This window comes from Cynoglossus semilaevis, chromosome 9 (assembly GCF_000523025.1).
Source record: "Cynoglossus semilaevis isolate Cse_v1.0 chromosome 9, Cse_v1.0, whole genome shotgun sequence".
Classification (NCBI taxonomy): Eukaryota; Metazoa; Chordata; class Actinopteri; order Pleuronectiformes; family Cynoglossidae; genus Cynoglossus; species Cynoglossus semilaevis.
In genome coordinates, this window is record NC_024315.1 from 6,314,555 (window position 1) to 6,331,299 (window position 16,745).

A 16,745-nucleotide genomic window follows, 5' to 3' on the forward strand; every position below is an offset into this window, starting at 1 on the left:
GGGATACTGCAGATATGATGTGTTTTTTTGTGTCTGTTGGAGCAGAGACAGCATCCTGTCAGTCACACACGGTGCTGCAGAGACAGACAGTGTCTCCTCTGTTAAACACATGAATTAATTATTAATCTAATTATCATTTTAAATAACATATTCCAGCTTCATAACACTTGGCATCATTTATGTCCACGTTAATTCATTGATGCTTCCTTTTGTTCTTTAAAAAAAAAAAGTAATTTAGTTTAACTCATTAGTTCATTTTATTTATTAATTTAATAAAAAAGATCAATGGTAATGAAATATTTCACTAGTATTTAAGTATTTTTAATTGCAAATATAATTATTTATTTTTTGTAATTTAAAAGAGATTTAAAAAAATGACTAAACGTCCATCACTGAAATCCTGTTAGAAAATAAAATATTAATTATTGCGTCTCTTTTCTCGTCAGAGTATTGTGGCCAAATATGGCTCTCAGTTCCGAGGAAACTCTCAGCACGATGCCCTGGAGTTCCTTCTCTGGCTTTTGGACAGAGTACATGAAGACGCCAGTCCCAGCCCCAACAACAACAACAGCAGCAGCAGCAGCAGAAACAGCATCAAGACCAAAGCTAACGCCAAGGTGGGTTCACGTCCCTGATGTCTCGGTTCATCTTAGAGTCTGAAGATCCAGTCTAAGGATGACGTTGATCTGGTTGTGATTAAACCTTCCTTGATGTTAGATCCTCTACATCAGGGGGTTCAAACTCATTTTCACCTGGTGGCCACATCAGAAATCCAGTTTCCACTGGAAGACTGTGTAGATGTCACTACTCCATAACGTATTAATGAAACATAAATGTTTCTGCAATTGATTATAATTTATTTAAGTTACATTAAATTAACTTAATAAATAAACAAATAAATAAAAAACATCAATGTTTTTTATGCATTGCTGCATTAAAAAACATTTTAATTTATCTGTTTAAGAAACTTTGCTGCATGGATTTTATTAAAACACATGCCGTACAAAATGACTTGGTGAGCCACATTTGGCCCCCGAGCCTTGAGTTTGACACATGCTCTAAATCTAACATAGTACTCTGAGACATTGACTGCTTCGTTGTTGTATTAAATAAATTTTATCCACAATTTGGGCAAAGTCTCCTCCACTGTTGAATGTGGGAGGTAACGACAGAAGTTTGAAGGTGTGCGAGGGCAACATAATGTTAAGTCACAGTAAACGGTGAATGTTTTTTCTTCTTGTCCAAACCAAAACCCTGACAGAGTGAAATATGTTCCATTTAAATGTTTGATCCTCGGATAAATAATAAAAATAATTACTTTGAACTTCCCACACTTGGGAACAGGCTGCCCCCTTACAGGCGCCAAGTATGTGGTTCCACTTGGAATCAAACCTAGGACTATACCTGCTTGTTGCTTCCTACGCAGACGTGCTAACTGCTACACCACGGATCTACTGAGTTAACCAGCAAGTGAATCAGATTAACCAGAAATCTCCCAGTCTGTGAGTGTGTGCAGTGCTGACTGTTGATCACATAACGCTATAGTGTTCTTTTTTTTTTTTATCCCACACTTAAATATTTGCATAGTTGAATCGCTGCAGCTGTTTTTCCAGATCAGCTCCAGTGTCTGTCTGTTCTCAGTCAGTGGCTGCAGCTACTGACAACTGCTGGTACAGGACAATCAGGGACCTCGATCTAAAATGAACCCTGGTGCAGTGACTCTCACCAAGATAGGGGAAGCAATTGAACACACACACACACACACACACACACACACACATCCAGCCCGACAATGCCACCTCCTCCCACCCCACCTCCACCTCCACCTCCACCGTCTTTGTCTCTGATATGGCCCACTCATCTAGCGACCTTTTACTTGGCATTGAGCCAAACGTGGATAAGAGCAAATGAAGGGCAGACACTTCACGGCCGTGTTGATGACTTTAAATAGATGGAGTCTGAAGTGAAAAAGCCACCGTGACACGTTTGGTGCTGGACGTGATTAAGTTAGGTCACACGGTGGTATGGTGGGAAGTGCTCTTGCCTCACAGCGAAAACATCCACTAGTTCAAGCACTAGTGGAATCAGTCGTCTTCCCTGTATGGAGTTGGATGGATGTTCTTTATAATCATACAAATGTAGAAATGACGTGTGTGTGTGTGTGTGTGTGTGTGTGTGTGTTTCCGGTAGCTCTCACCTTGAGCGAGCTTCCAATCACTTCGCACTTTTACTCCAAAAAAACTTTCATCTTTTCTCCAGGTGACACTTTTGTTGCCACTTTTCTTCCTTTTATTGTTGTTTTTTTTTGTTGCTCTTTTCATTTTCTGTCTGTTCAGAGGTCAAACAGATTCTGACCCCTGTCCTACCTCGTGGGGAGGCTAGGTATTAAACCAGCCTTCCAAATACTACAGTACTTCACTTTGGGAAACCAGGTGAAACCAAAGAAAATACCTGACTCCTCACCTTCTTTTGTCAAACTCTCGAAGGTGCATTTTTCTGTGCTCCGACAATCTTCCTTTGCCTTCACCGTAACTATAAAAGTCCTTCAAAGGAGAGCAGAAGAGTGTGATATTAAGTGGGGGTGAGTAAAGGGGGGGGTCAGCGGGAAAGTGACTTTGATTGCTCTGTCAGTAACCAGAGCCTAAGGGACAGACGGACGAGGATGATACAGGTCAAGCTGAGCTGACGGTGAAATAGCTGTACTTTCCATTTTCACATACAGTCATTGGATGCCTGTATTTATAAATATATGCATATATATTTATATATACAGTTTTTACATTTTTATATTTCCATACTGAACTTTCATGTACCTCTAATTTATACACACGCACATATATGTATGTATGTATCTCTATATATATAAACATACTGTATATATGTATGTATATACATATAGATGTGCATATATACTGTATGTATATATGTATGTGTATGTATGTATCTTTTCAAAATAAGAAAAGGGGTTGCTGCTTATATTCAGTGTGAAAATACTGTATTACTACTAAATAAGAAAAAAAAGTTCTATTTTTATTCCTGTTCTAAAATAAAATGGCCCCTTAATTATATTTAGTCTGTAACTGACACACTTTCTGTCATCCTCCCGCAACAACACTGTTATTCCTGCTTTTTTATTATTATTATTTTTTTTTTAGAGATTTACCAAATTGCTGAAGGAACAAGTGAAATGACTTGTTTGAAGCACATACATAATCAGGTTTGTGCCTCTCTCTTCCACACACGCTCACGGCTGCAGCGGAGTACAGCAGTGGTGATGAATACACAGACATGCTGTATTTTTCTGTAAACATTTTTCTGTGCTAATGAGAACAGATGAAACGAGTGTTTACGACTCTGCTGCTTTTGTTTGATCTGACGCCGTCGGTCTGTAACCACCGTCTAAACAGCTGCTGTGTGACGTTAATCTGGACCAGTCACATGTCTAATCAAATGTTTATGATATTGACACTTATGTTTAGTTTTATAATTTATTTACAGCATAAATCTGTCAAAAAACATTATCTTCTGAGAAAACAATTATACAACATAATGTTACCAACTTCAGTATTGTATTTGGTAGCTATATATACAGCATGAAGTCACTGAAGAGTGAGTGGCTTCATGTATGTTGTCGTTCAGTCATGTACTGTCAGCCCCAGGCTGCAGAATAATAAAGTATCAGAATTTCCAAAGCAGACTAATAATAAATCAGAGCCTGTTGGCTGTCAACATGTTTACCATGTTGTGTACACTATTTTCTTATATTTAATGTGTAGTTTGTTTTTTTTGTTATTCATGTCTCATGTCTCAGTTCTGTCTTCTATCTCCGAGTGCAGTTTTTACACAATAGTTGTTTGTTTTTTTCGTTATTCATGTCTCAAGCGCGGCAGTTCTGTCTTCTATCTCCGAGTGCAGCAAAAAACAGTCAGTTGTATGCAAATAATGAACCTTGACCTCCACTCAGTTGTTGGTGCTGATTGTCCACCCGTGTTCCCCACTTCTTTGTGCCGTTCGTTCTGTCAGGTTTGCTCAACTTCAGCCCAGTAACAGGGATTTGCTACATCTGTCTACAGCCTTCGTTTCTTGCTGTGTGGTTTAAACCAGAGCTGCTGCACAGAGGGAACACAGCCAGACCCAGGGTGTGATGGCTGTGAACGCCAGACCATAATATTCACATTTCTGAACATACTGAAAAACTAGACATCAGCTGACCTCTGCCAGTAAGATTATATTCAGTTTAGTGAATAAATGTTGTAAAAGTGAGTTATTTGGAACTCAGTCTCAGTATGAAATACAGTACGAACAGTATTCACTTTGAACGCCTTTAAACAAGATTAACTTGTGATTACCTTCAAAGGACTACAATATCATTTCCACCTTCTGTCTGACTCGGTCCGCCGTAGTTAAATATTTGCTCTATTTTTCCACTGTGAAGTTGCAACAGAGAAAAGTTGCCGGTTGAAAACCATTGTAATAAAAGCCTGTAATCAATTGCCAGTGCGTCTAGTGCCGCAACAGTGCCACCGGTGGCAGAAAACGCTTTACATTAATGTTGATGTAAACATCAGGACAGATAACGACGTGTAGCGAGCGCCGGTCACCGTATTTACACAACTACCCTTAAAGAGCCAAACCTTTATTGTTGAGCCTCCTGTGCAGTTGCTATGGTTTCTGTGTGAAGTTGTCTGAATACGACCAGGGGTCAAGTGTTGCTGATGCTCGTCGCACAATATCAGCCTTTTTACAGCCGTGGTGTTTGGTAACTGTGAAATCTGTGACTGGGAGAAACTCCCATCGGATTCTCTCTGACCTTAACACAATGCTGTAGCTGTAGAGCTGGAGAATACAGGACGGATGTCAGATCGTGGTTACAATCACAACCCTACGACTGCTGTTCTGGTTTGGAAAATACAAATACAAAAACAGAAATATATCAATTATGTTTTGTGGTAAAATCACCAAATGCCACCTTCAGTTCTTGTCCACACTTACATGTCGTTTTAAACAATCTTGCTATATAATTAGCAACAAGCTAGCGCTGTTCTGTCTTAATCAGTACCTTAACATGGGTACAATGATGCAGTAGCTTACAGGGCAACATAAGGGGCATCAGGACGGAGGGGGGTAAACAAACTGATCCCAAATGTTATGTCCCATGTTTATCAGATTAGATTAATCTGCCTTGTTACCGATAGCGATAGCATGAGTCATGGCGTTGGCCTGCTACATGTGTTTTGTGGAATCATAACGCTGTCATTGTTGTCATGTGATCTGCCGGAGGCCTCAGCTGTGTTACAAACCTTGTTTATACGGCACACCTGATCTAGCAGCAGTGAGACTGGTCCGGCAGCTCAGTCCTGTAACGTTACGTAACACTCGGCTGAGCACACACTATGGCAGCTCAGTCATGTTAATACCGCCTTCAGTAGAACCTCACTGAACCCACATGCTTTCTCTGCTGCTTCGCTGGCGCCACGTAGCAGGGTCTCTCACCAGCTAACCAGAGAGCGAGCTAAAGTTCTTGGTTTGTGTTTAGTAACATTTTCACTTAGTATTTTTTCACTGCTCTAAATACTCCAAATATATAAAACCACGTGTGTGTATGAACCACTACTGGAGAAGAGATGGGAGTGACATAAACTTAGCTCAAGGAAGTTTAAGATAATCTAATATAATCTCTATTACGACAGCTACTAATCATTCTTTGAAATATAATTTTACAACAACAAGCAAAAAAAGTCACAACAAACATGGAATGTCGACATGTTTGACGTGACAGAAGAGTTCATACGTTTATTGTATTATTGGCGTTTCCTTTGTTCATGTTGATTTTTAAGGTTTATGAAAGTTACTCATAGTTGTAGAACATCAGCAGGCAAACCTCTTATTTGCACTTAACACCGACAGTGACTCATACAAACACCTCCAGTACAGCGTGTCTGCATTTTTTAAATTCCTAAGTTAAGTCTTGTGTCTGGCCAGAAGGCAAGTGCTGCTGGGTAGTTTTATTTGTCAGTTCAAGTCATTTAGGAATTAAAAAGAAAACCTGGCTCCGACTCACTGTTTGTGCTCTTGTATTTTACAGTATACAAAATAAAGATAACAACGTTGTCGGAACATGATCTGTTTTTTTTTTTCTCGTATGGCTCAGACTTTATTGGCCTGTCAGTGAGATAATGTTTTAAGACTGACAGGACTTCTCCTCGTCCTGGTGCTAATCAATTTCTTTTACTCAGAATTCTACATATCACTTCAAAGGAAATAAAAAAGAGAAAATGCAGACAGAGGGTGAAGTAACTGCAGTTCAAAGCCCCTAATAAAAATAAATAAATAATTAAATAAACCCGACTGATCCATTTGAAGAAAGTAACTGCAATTCAAAGCCCCTAATAAAAATACATAAATAAATAAATAAACCCGACTGATCCATTTGAAGAACATGCTCAAAAACATTGATTAAATCTCAACAGTATCTCCTCCAGATGGAGTCACCGTTCTGAAACCATCATCACCCCTGGAAACTATTCTCTTCTCTCATTTTAAATTCCATACAGGTGACATCAAAGGAACGTGGCACAGAATCGTACTCACGTACCCGGTCAGAACCTGATTTTAAAGTGACACTTCCAGGATGCCACAAATACCTGCTGTCTGGGCTGGNAAGAGTGTGTTCTTGACAGAGTTTTCTTTTCTGTTTGTGACGTGACGTATTCTTTCAAAGAGCTCTGTGTTTGTGGAAGAGTATTTCAGAGTATTTGAGTCTGGACACAGTGTTCCAGGACAGTTAAACCTCTTAGCTTTTTTTATTTTTTTGGAGGAATTTTTTGGGGTAATATCTCCGTTTCATTTTTTTTTTTTTTAATTTAAATTCCTTGTCCGTTCAGAGCCTTTAATGACGTGAGGTCTTGATCTATCAGAATGTGAGAGATGAATGAAGGAGTCGGCCGTCTCCTCCTCCACTCCCTTCACCTCTGTCAGCCTGGGTACGAGGGGGATTGATTGGTGGGGCTCGGTGCTGCCATGTGTACTCAGATGAAACAAAGTTGTTGACTCTGCCTTTTTGCATGAAGCGGTGAAGGTTCCTCTCTCATGTCGTCTGCTCATCGATTCACTCGGCAAATCAAACGGCGGTTTACACTTTTGAACTTTGATATGAGCAGATTAGACACAGGATACGAAGACGTAAAGGCCATAAAGTGTGTGAGATTAGGAGGAAGAGAGGATCGCTGGCTGTTTCAGAATGACAGCCGCGCACTGACACTGCTGCCGTCCTCATGTCTTTCTGATGATTCCTGCTTAGAAGACGGATTCTTTCAGAATACTGAGTATTCACAGAACACAGAGCAGTCATACGAATAACTGAAGCAGTCAGTGTCTGATGGTCATTATTATCACAGTGACACATTTGGTCTTTTTATTGAAAGTTAATTAATGGACTGATTTAAAAAAAACAAACATTTCTGACAACTGCAACACAACAAATGATTACTTTTTTATGAAGTAGCAGAAACAGTCATTTAAGATTATTTGATTTCACAAAGTGTAGAAACACAATCTTGGGTTTATGTCCCTGTGAGGTTAGGAATTCATTCATTTTCCTGTCGTGTCATTGGGCAAATTCAGTCATTGAACGAACACAGTGCCTTAGTCCTCTGCCAGCCGGGAATGTCTCCAGCCTCCGTCCTGACTGGAAAAAAATAGTGCCGAAAACGGATGACCGCTGTCAGTAGTGCTGATAAGCAGCCAATAAGTTCTGCAGTGAAAGGCTGCGGCCCTGTGATGTTTGTCAAGAAAATGACTAATGATGCTCCATAAAGCAGTAGTTTGAACAGTCAGTGATCACAATGGGTTGGTTTTTAAGCATGACATGACAGGTATTTTTTGGTTTTGCAGCCAGTCATTTCCATGCATGTGTTCTATGTCGGAGAACAGGCGAGGAAGGTCACACTCACGAGCTCAAGCTAATATGTCATTATCTCGGAAGTACTTGACATTTCTACAAAGTTCAGTGAGTGTTTTTGAGTCCTTCACAGTCATCACACCTAGGCTGACGTCAAGGCATGTGACATCAGGCACTCATAATATCCGGGTCTGACTACTACCTAATTTACTACTTAATCCCGTCATTACCATCACTGACACGATGACTGTGAAGGAACACTGTTAGAGACTGTTGCATCCTGTTGTGTAAACTTCGTGTTTTTGTCGTGCTGTGATACAGTTCTGGGTCTGAAAGTTAAAAATGGATTTATTAAAACTTAGAGCAAGAACTGTATTACTTCTTTGCTTTTCTATACAGTCTGACCATAAAGGGGTGCGTCACAGACTTCCAGCCACATTTTTTTTTCAAATATTCCTCTTTATGCAGTTGAAAGGGACAAACGATAATAGTTGTAGGACAGAGAAGTACGAGGAAGGGCTACGATGGCGGAGATCATAATATGCTGATGTGCATTAAGGTTAATCGAGGACAATTGGAAGATGAGATTTTTCCCCCATGCTATTAAGTCCTGCAGAAAGCTATTCATTCCAACGTCCAGGCCCCAAAATTGAGAGCAATTCTTAAAAGGCTGCGCATAAATATTTAAAAAGACGACCTTTTTCCATTTCTATTGCTTAGTCTCTATATCTATATACTACTGGAGAGCCCGAAGAGTTTCTCAGCAAAAAAAAAAATATATATATCAGCAGCTTTAACGTGTTAACTTTTATGTTTCCAAGGGCACAGGTTAAGAACTGGTCCTGCAGAGACCCCAGGGGTCATTTAGGGTCATCGGTCACCTGATGGTTGTTTCTCAGATTTTAAAAATTAAATTTACAGGCCCGTCGTTTGTTGTTGGTAATGCACAGACCTGATGGTTGTTTGTCAGATTTTAAAAATTAAATTTACAGGCATTTGTGAGTGTATATGCCAAAGTTGTACCTGGACTATATATAAATATTTTTTTATTTTAAACTTTATACTCTTATGCTGTTTTTTTTTCTTTTTAGGCTAAATAAATGCTTATTTTATGATGAAAGTAATAAAAATATTGCAAATTTAATTTTTTTATATCGCCCAAAAACAAGAATACATTTAAAATATTAAAAACCCACAATGCACTGAGGGCCCGACAGCCGAACCGTGATACAGCGAGGGTGGACTGTAATACAGAATGATGGAACTGATGTGATTCCTAAACTGTGACTGTGCTGTGGTTGTTGGTGAACTTACTGTAAAGTCTGTTCTTGTCTGCTCCAGCAGCCACAGCCTTTGTTCAGCTGCTACTGCTGCTAAAACCTCCAGCTCCACTGCTGAAAACACACAGCAGGTTCTGTGATAAAGTACCGTCGGACGAGGTGTCAAATGAGTTCGGTGGAAACACAAACCTCATGGGTGGTTTGTGCAGTAATTAGTGTGAAGATGGAGAAACCCCGTGGCTGTCCGTGACTGCTTTTGTCACCTTGAGTCACACAGTAGTTCCGTGACAGGACGTTTTTTTGAAGTGCTGTTCGGAATCGGCCATGTTGAATTTGGCCAACAATTGTGTTTTTTTGTATTTTTTTTTGTTGGTTTAATTCAAGGTGAGGGTTCTGTTTTTTTTTTTTGTTTTTTTTTTTACACGTACTCTCACCACACCCAACTCCTCAGCCTAACATGGCAGTGTCTTCCTGGAGCTCTAGGGCCTGTTAAACAGGACAGGTCGCTGTGAAGCAGTCTGACCTGTTCCTGTCACCTCCACGTTCTCCATTGTTCATCACTGCTCTCTGTGGCCTGAACTGAAAGATATTTATAGCTTCCTCATTGGGGAACGACACATCAAGGAGCGATGGGCTGATTGTATTACAGTATTTAAATTAAAACTATATTTAGACCTAACAAAACTTGAAAATAAAGTTCAATCTATTCTAATCCAGACCATTGTATTAACCGTTTCTATGTTTACTATTTTTATATTAAATGTAGGACAGCAAATCTTTTTTTTTCTTTGCTAAACATCAGCCACTTCTATATATCCTGGTCTGTCAGTGGGAAAATGTTTAAGGGAAACTGTGGATTAATCAAGTAATTGAGATAAATCTACATTTCTAGTAACAATTATTTAAAGTTTTTATTTTTAAATAATCCAAACAATTAAAATATTAATATGGAAAAATGTCAATAAAGTACAAGTCAAAACTTTCTTCATAGACTTGGAGGATTTTACTGTTCATCTTGACTCTGACCTATGGAGCGTGTAGTGAGTTTCTTTATAAAAAAAAAAAAAAAAGTCGTCCTCGTGGCCCACATTCCAACAGCTGTTGATTTACGTCCTGTCCAGCTCTCTGTGAGGCTGGTCTGATCAGGCTGGTGTCTGACCTGAAGTTGAAACCTCCACAAAGGCATGTTGGGCGTTGAGATTGTAGATTATTATCTAGGACCCACTAAAATGTTCTCTCTCAGAGTACAGTAGATCCAACATTTAGTTTGTGACTCAGAGGCAGCAGCCTGACAGTGAAGGCTCAGAGAAGGAGGGACGTCTCTCTCTGTGATATTTCAACCATCGTCACTGGACGAGGAGCTTTGGCACCGAACTCCATGAGAAATGTCTATTTACAGACTGTTGTTTGGATCATTGCACCAGTAGTTATATCATAAATGTGATAAATCTTCTTCACCAATCAGATGGTGAAAAACACATTTTGAAATAATAAATGTGTCAAATCCTTAGGCCCTGCAGGTGGCGCCTAGGATAGTCTGGGGTTGGGCAGTCCGGTTGCCAACTGCCCACTGCATAGAGTACACAGACTAGTTGACCTGTGCAAACAGTCCATGGACAAATATCTATTATATAACAATTGCCCAAAAAGTGTTTTTACTCACTGCCAAAAACTGCTTGGACACAAAAGTACTGCATACAAATGCTATTTTCTGGGAGCTAAATTCTTTTTTATCTGTACTGGTCATCACTTGTCACTTGTCATGTGATTTGTTTAACCGTCTGCTACGGGCAGAATACAAAAACCAACGTGCCAGGAATGACACTGCGGACCATAATCTTGATATTCTAGTCTTTACCCTGTGAAGTGGGGCTGTTTTCTTGCCCTTCTTTATAATCATCTATTGAGAGCCACCACACTCGTCCCCTCCATCTGAGTGCAAACACCCCAGAGGAGAAGTTTGTTTCCAGTTCTTTTCTGTCTTTTTTAAATGAATTCCTCCATTGTGCCTACGAGGCTCAGTGGAACCGGGAAATCTAGGCATGACTCGGCAGCCATCACTGCCAATCCTGCCTGGGCTGTAACCGCTCCGCCGCTGGCTCTTGACTCAGGCTGCTCATGTGCCGTTCTGCCTTTGTTTTGGCACGTCTGTCATCTCCATAGTAACCATGAAAGAGCGGTCGCTCTCTCTGTACTTGAAGCCAAACTGAAAAGTTGTGTGTGTGCAGCAAACGTATGGTGAACGTGACGTTCCTGACATAGGTCTAGGGTACGACGTCGGTTGGTCTCATGTCACGTTAGCACGATGGTAAATATCCGTCCGATGACGTGATGCTGATGCAGGCGACAGGAGAGAAGGTGCCTGTGTTGGTTGTTGGCAGAACAGAGGAGAGCCACGGCAGGGCCGGGGGCTGAACATGCCGGTGGATTCCACTGTTATCTTCCGGATTGCCTTGTTACCATAAGCCTGCTTTGAATAGGTTGAATTAGTGGCAGCTGTCCAGAGCTGAAAGGATAGGGGTGAGTCAGCCAGAATACTGCAGGGACAGGGATTCTTTCATTCCCACTCCTCACCTTCTCCTCACCAGCTCCCCCCCCCCCCCCACCCCCCATCTGTCGCCGGGTTCCGACTCTCCAGCAGCTGTACACATGGTATTACCATTTTGCCGGGGTAAACAAAAAACATTTCAACAACTACGTGGTGAATAGAAGCTGACAAATGAACCGTGCAGTCGGCACTTTGTTCCAAAGATCAATACAAACTTGTGCCGCCATCTTGTTTTTTGTGGATTTTTAATGACGTCACTGATGCTGGATTCCAGAAGTTGCGAAGCTTGGACTTATTTCACTTGGAAATCGGAAATCGAACTTTAAAATATTTATTTAATTTATTACATTATTTGTGATTTTTGTGATTTGTGATAGTATATAGTATAGTATAAGTATATATAAGTATAAGTATCTAAAAGATATTTTATACTTTTGTATAATAATAATTTTCAATGACTGTCATAATCGCTGTCTTTTCTTCAAATATAAAACTGTCCTTAGTATTTAATATGACAGTAAATGTTATATCAACGATCATATGCTATTCAAATGTGCCATATTAAATCAAATAGTTCTAATAATCTGTGGTTCTAATGAAGTCGATCGTCGACGCACACCACAACACCTACTGTCATTGGTAGACATGACGGGTGAATCTCCATCCTCTGGTGCCACCATCAGGTCAAACCTTATGTTCCACCTTCTGATTGACAGGCCGTCTGCTTGGTGAGGTAATCAGCGTCACCTGGCCTTGCATACATTCCATAAGAGTCTCCTGTGAAGCTGCAGGCTCGTCCCCGTGTCCTCCATGGAGAAAACATTTTTCCTCTGGTCTGATTCCAACTCCTCTGTTGCTGCAGTTTCCAGACTTTCATCTCTTCTCTACTTGTTTACTTCATCCAGCCTCCGTCATGCTGTTACGGCGTACTGTTCTTTCAAGGACACATGGTATTAGCACAGCTTGATTTGTTAGTGACTGAAGTTGTGAGAGACACAGGCTCAGTCTTCATCAAACCCACTCTCTGTTTGGTATGAAGTTCTTCTCAGTTTGAGGGTCACTTTAAGACCACGCTGGATCTGGTCACTTCCTGGAGGAGACGACGGATGGATTGACCCACTTCATTCTCTCACTGTGTCACATTGTTTCACAAAGACGGGGTCGTGACCCTCAGGTAGTTCGCAAGAGATTTTTGTTTGGGTCGTCTCGCATCATGTTTTTTACGAATATTGTCTATTGACTTGGGAGGCAAAGTTTGTGACTTTTAAAATATGGGTCTCCAGAAAAAAAGTTTGGGAAACACTGCTGTATCAGATTGATCATCAACCGCTTTGTGTTCTTCCAGGTTCTCAAGGCCTTGGTCTCTGATTAAAAACCTTTGTTTTGCTAAATCTGTGTCATAAAATTGACATTTGGGTCTGAAGTCTGAACTCGAAGGATTTCTTATCTTTGTGTATCAACGTTGTGCGTCTTTTCAGCTCGCTCTTTACTAGACAGTATTCTACTTCTGGTGTATCCTCTAAGAGGATAAATACTGCAGTACAAGGTCATTTGATGAATGAAAGTTTTCTTGCACAGATGGGAGTGAGCGGTGATTTCCGCGTGAGCACAGTTATTTTTTGCCTGCTGTGACTGTCGGTGACTCAGAGCCGTGTGCTGACAGTTGAGGTGAATGTGTTAAACCCCTTTGAGCGAGCCGGTCGATTAGCGATGTGCCTTCAGATGATAACTGAATCAGCGTCTTTCCTCCGTCTGGCTTTATTTATGCTCGCGGGCTATTTTTAGACGTAATAAAAGACGTGTTTTTCTTCCACTTTTCAGCTGAGGTTGCTCAGCACACACGTTCTGTTGTTTTCAAACAGCTTTTGCTGGTTCGTGTTGTTAGACACAGTTTTTCAGTCAGATCTGTTGTTTTTCATCCGCACCTTAATATGTTCTAAATAGATTCAAGGTTTTATTTTCAATTACTGTTTTACACAACATTGTCAGCATTAACACAGTAACAAACACTAACCTACGTAAACAACTACTTTTATAGATTGACCCTATCTGTTTGTTAGTGTTGATTTATTCACATAGAATTAAAGAATATTTAATTAAAAAAAGAGAAGATACTAAGAAGTGTTCTCGACCTTTTTGTTTGTGGTGAGAGTCTCAGTTCTACTTCAATCCATCAGAGGGCTTTGAACATGTGTTTTTATGTAACAACAGGAGTTTGAAAAATCCCCGGAGTGAGGCGCTGCCTCTGCCAGCAGACAGGTCAAAAGGTCACAGAGATTTACACTGACATGCGCTAGAGAACAGCAGATCTGGTGTTTCCGCTTGGTTAAACTTTTCAGGAGAAAAAATACCTGTAGAAAATAAAGTTTCTTTTTTTTAAATTAATCTTTAAAACCCAAGGCTTCCATTCCTGCCCTGCAGGTGGTGCTGTTTACAAATTTGGAAACCTCTTGTCAGAACATGAGTTTAGTGGGACTCTTATGTGGTGGTGCTGTTTACAAATTTGGAACATGAGTTTAGTGGGACTCTTATGTAATCTCTATCTCAGTCAGTTATTTTCCAAGGGAGCTGTAATACATATAGTTTTGCAGACTGATATTTGCCAACCACCCATCATCATGACGGCATCTTCACTGCCTACGGCCTGTCAAGAATCACACTCTGTGAGGACATGGTGAGCCAGCAGAAAATTTCACCAGCTCGAACAGAACTTAAAATAGAAGCTGATTTTGAAACATACACCGACATTCGGAAATGATCAAAAGATTAAAAAAAACATACATGTCTTATGCAGGTCCATGAACCAGCGTCGAACTGACGACTAACATTGGCTCCTTATCGTTTGAGGTTTTAACCTCTGTCTCCTTTGACCTGTTTACTGCCACCTACTTCCTTCTCTGTGGTAAATGGTTGCACTCAGTACCTGCTGAAACGCATCATCCCAATATTATACTGTATTTACTTTTGCACACTTTAAACTTCAGCCAACTTCCGCTGATGTTTCCAGGTCTAAATGTCCAAATAGTTCTCTGTTATGTCCCGTCCTGATAAAGATTTCAGACAAGACAGAAAAAAAAAACTGACTAATGGTGGCTAGAATTCTTCTGTGTGAGAGCGTTCATATCATGGCTCACACTGACCTTGTGAATTTGCTGCTCTGGTGATGATACTGAGCTGATGCTGCTGATTGTAGTGATATGCACCCGTGTGACCTGTCATCGCTCAGAGCAGAGGAAACAGAGAAGGAGAACGAAACAGACAGAGGAGAAAATGTTCTTTTTTTTTTTTTTTAATAAAGTGACCTCCGTTCTTTTTCATGTCTCATTCAAAAACAGTTAGGAGTTAATCGCCTTTCAGAAATGACAAGCATGACTTTATGTAAGAGCTCAGTGTTTTACAGGCTTTTGCCAAGATATAATACATGCTTCTGTTTCCCTGTGATAAATAGTTGTGAGATTTTTTCGTCTCCTTCAGCAGCTCCACTACAGTTGTTCAAACATGGAGGCAAACATTAATATTTGAGCCACAAGACACTGAGCCTGAAATCCAGGGCCAATATGCAAATGTTTGAAATCAATTACACTGCCAGGGGCTGGATGGTGCTTTCAGTAATTTGGTTCCCAAGCAACAGGACACAGTTGAACGTTGGCTACATCTGCTAATCTTCTGGGGTTTTTGAATTGCACTCAGTTTGACAGTTGAACAGCCAGCTTCAAGGAGTAGTTAGTAGATAAAGATGTACCAGTCACCGGGTCAGTGGTCGGAATCGAAACATTTTTAACACGACTTAATCATGATTGTTTTTGCTCACATTTACGAGCTGAAGCTAAAAGGTTGTTAGCTTGGAGGTACTTAACAGTGAATCGAAACAATTCAAAGCTCGCTATTTGTTGTTCAGAATGTCCACACATTTGACGAGCTAACATGGACCACAGCTAATTTTAAGTTGTGTTGTATATGTTCGTGTGCTGCAGGCTAACGCTAAAGCAGCAATTTGTTTTATGACTGACAGTTGTTATGGTCCAGAAATGAGAGTAACTGTCACACACAACACGGAAGAAAGAATTTATTTAAATAAAATAAGTGTTGTTTAAGTTGTTGATGATTTAAGAGGTTTATTATTTAGTAGAACTGACATGTAGCTTAGTGCTAACAGCTTGCAGCTATGGCGCTACTACTAAACAAAAATTGCATGTAAGTTTCTTTTGAAGTAGTTAAGTTTACAAAAATACTAACTATTCTCTACGTTGTGTCTACTTATTCTTCCTGGTTAGTTCACATTTTGATTCTAATTGGCGGTTCAGGTGTCTGCGTCTGTCAGCTAGCTTGGGGGAAAAAAATACCACACTGTCTGTCACTGTGTGTGTATGGATTTTTGCAGCTTTGACATTTCTATTTTTAGCGTATCAAACATAACAGTATTGCATGGTACTTGCATGGCAAAAAGAAAATACATTATATATTCACTAGCTAATCACACAGTCTTTCAGAGAGTCCATTTCCTGTCGGCTGCACGTGCAGCGAACCAATGCAAATGACAGCTCCTCTAAAAATCTCGCTGGCATCTTTGAGCCTCCAACAAAAGAACTGTCAAAGCACCTGGGACGGGTTTGTGTGTTTTTCAGACGAACACTGAAATGTGCGTATTACACACTGACGCGGTGCTTCAAACAGTATTGAATAGACTTTGGTGACAAGAATTACGCTTTGTTTGGGCAGTTGATCAAAAAAAAAAGGTTATTTTTTAAAAATTATTATTTCTCTGATCTACATTTCACTCTCCTGAAGTTTTTGGATACAAAGTGGGTTTGTGCCTGAACAGTGAACAGAGTGTGAGTATTTTTTTAGCTCTCAGTCTTTCTTCATTCAGATACGGTCAATAATTAAACTCCTTTTCAGTGAAAGAGAAACAATGTTCTCTTGTGCTTTGAAACTGGAGAACACTTCCTTGTCTCAGTACTCCGAGCAACACGTATTACAATAATATTGAGTACATGTATCGCTTTTAATATTGCTA

At 40.1% G+C, this 16,745-nt stretch overlaps 1 protein-coding gene across 1 annotated transcript in view; it reads left to right on the forward strand.

Moving 5' to 3' along the window:
- Nucleotides 1–16,745, forward strand: part of usp43a (ubiquitin specific peptidase 43a) — a 64,813-nt gene that overhangs the window by 8,528 nt on the left and 39,540 nt on the right. Inside the window, exon 3 of the mRNA XM_008316783.3 lies at nucleotides 447–617. Coding sequence (XP_008315005.1) covers nucleotides 447–617 — 171 coding nt within the window. The remainder of the gene's footprint in view (nucleotides 1–446; nucleotides 618–16,745) is intronic.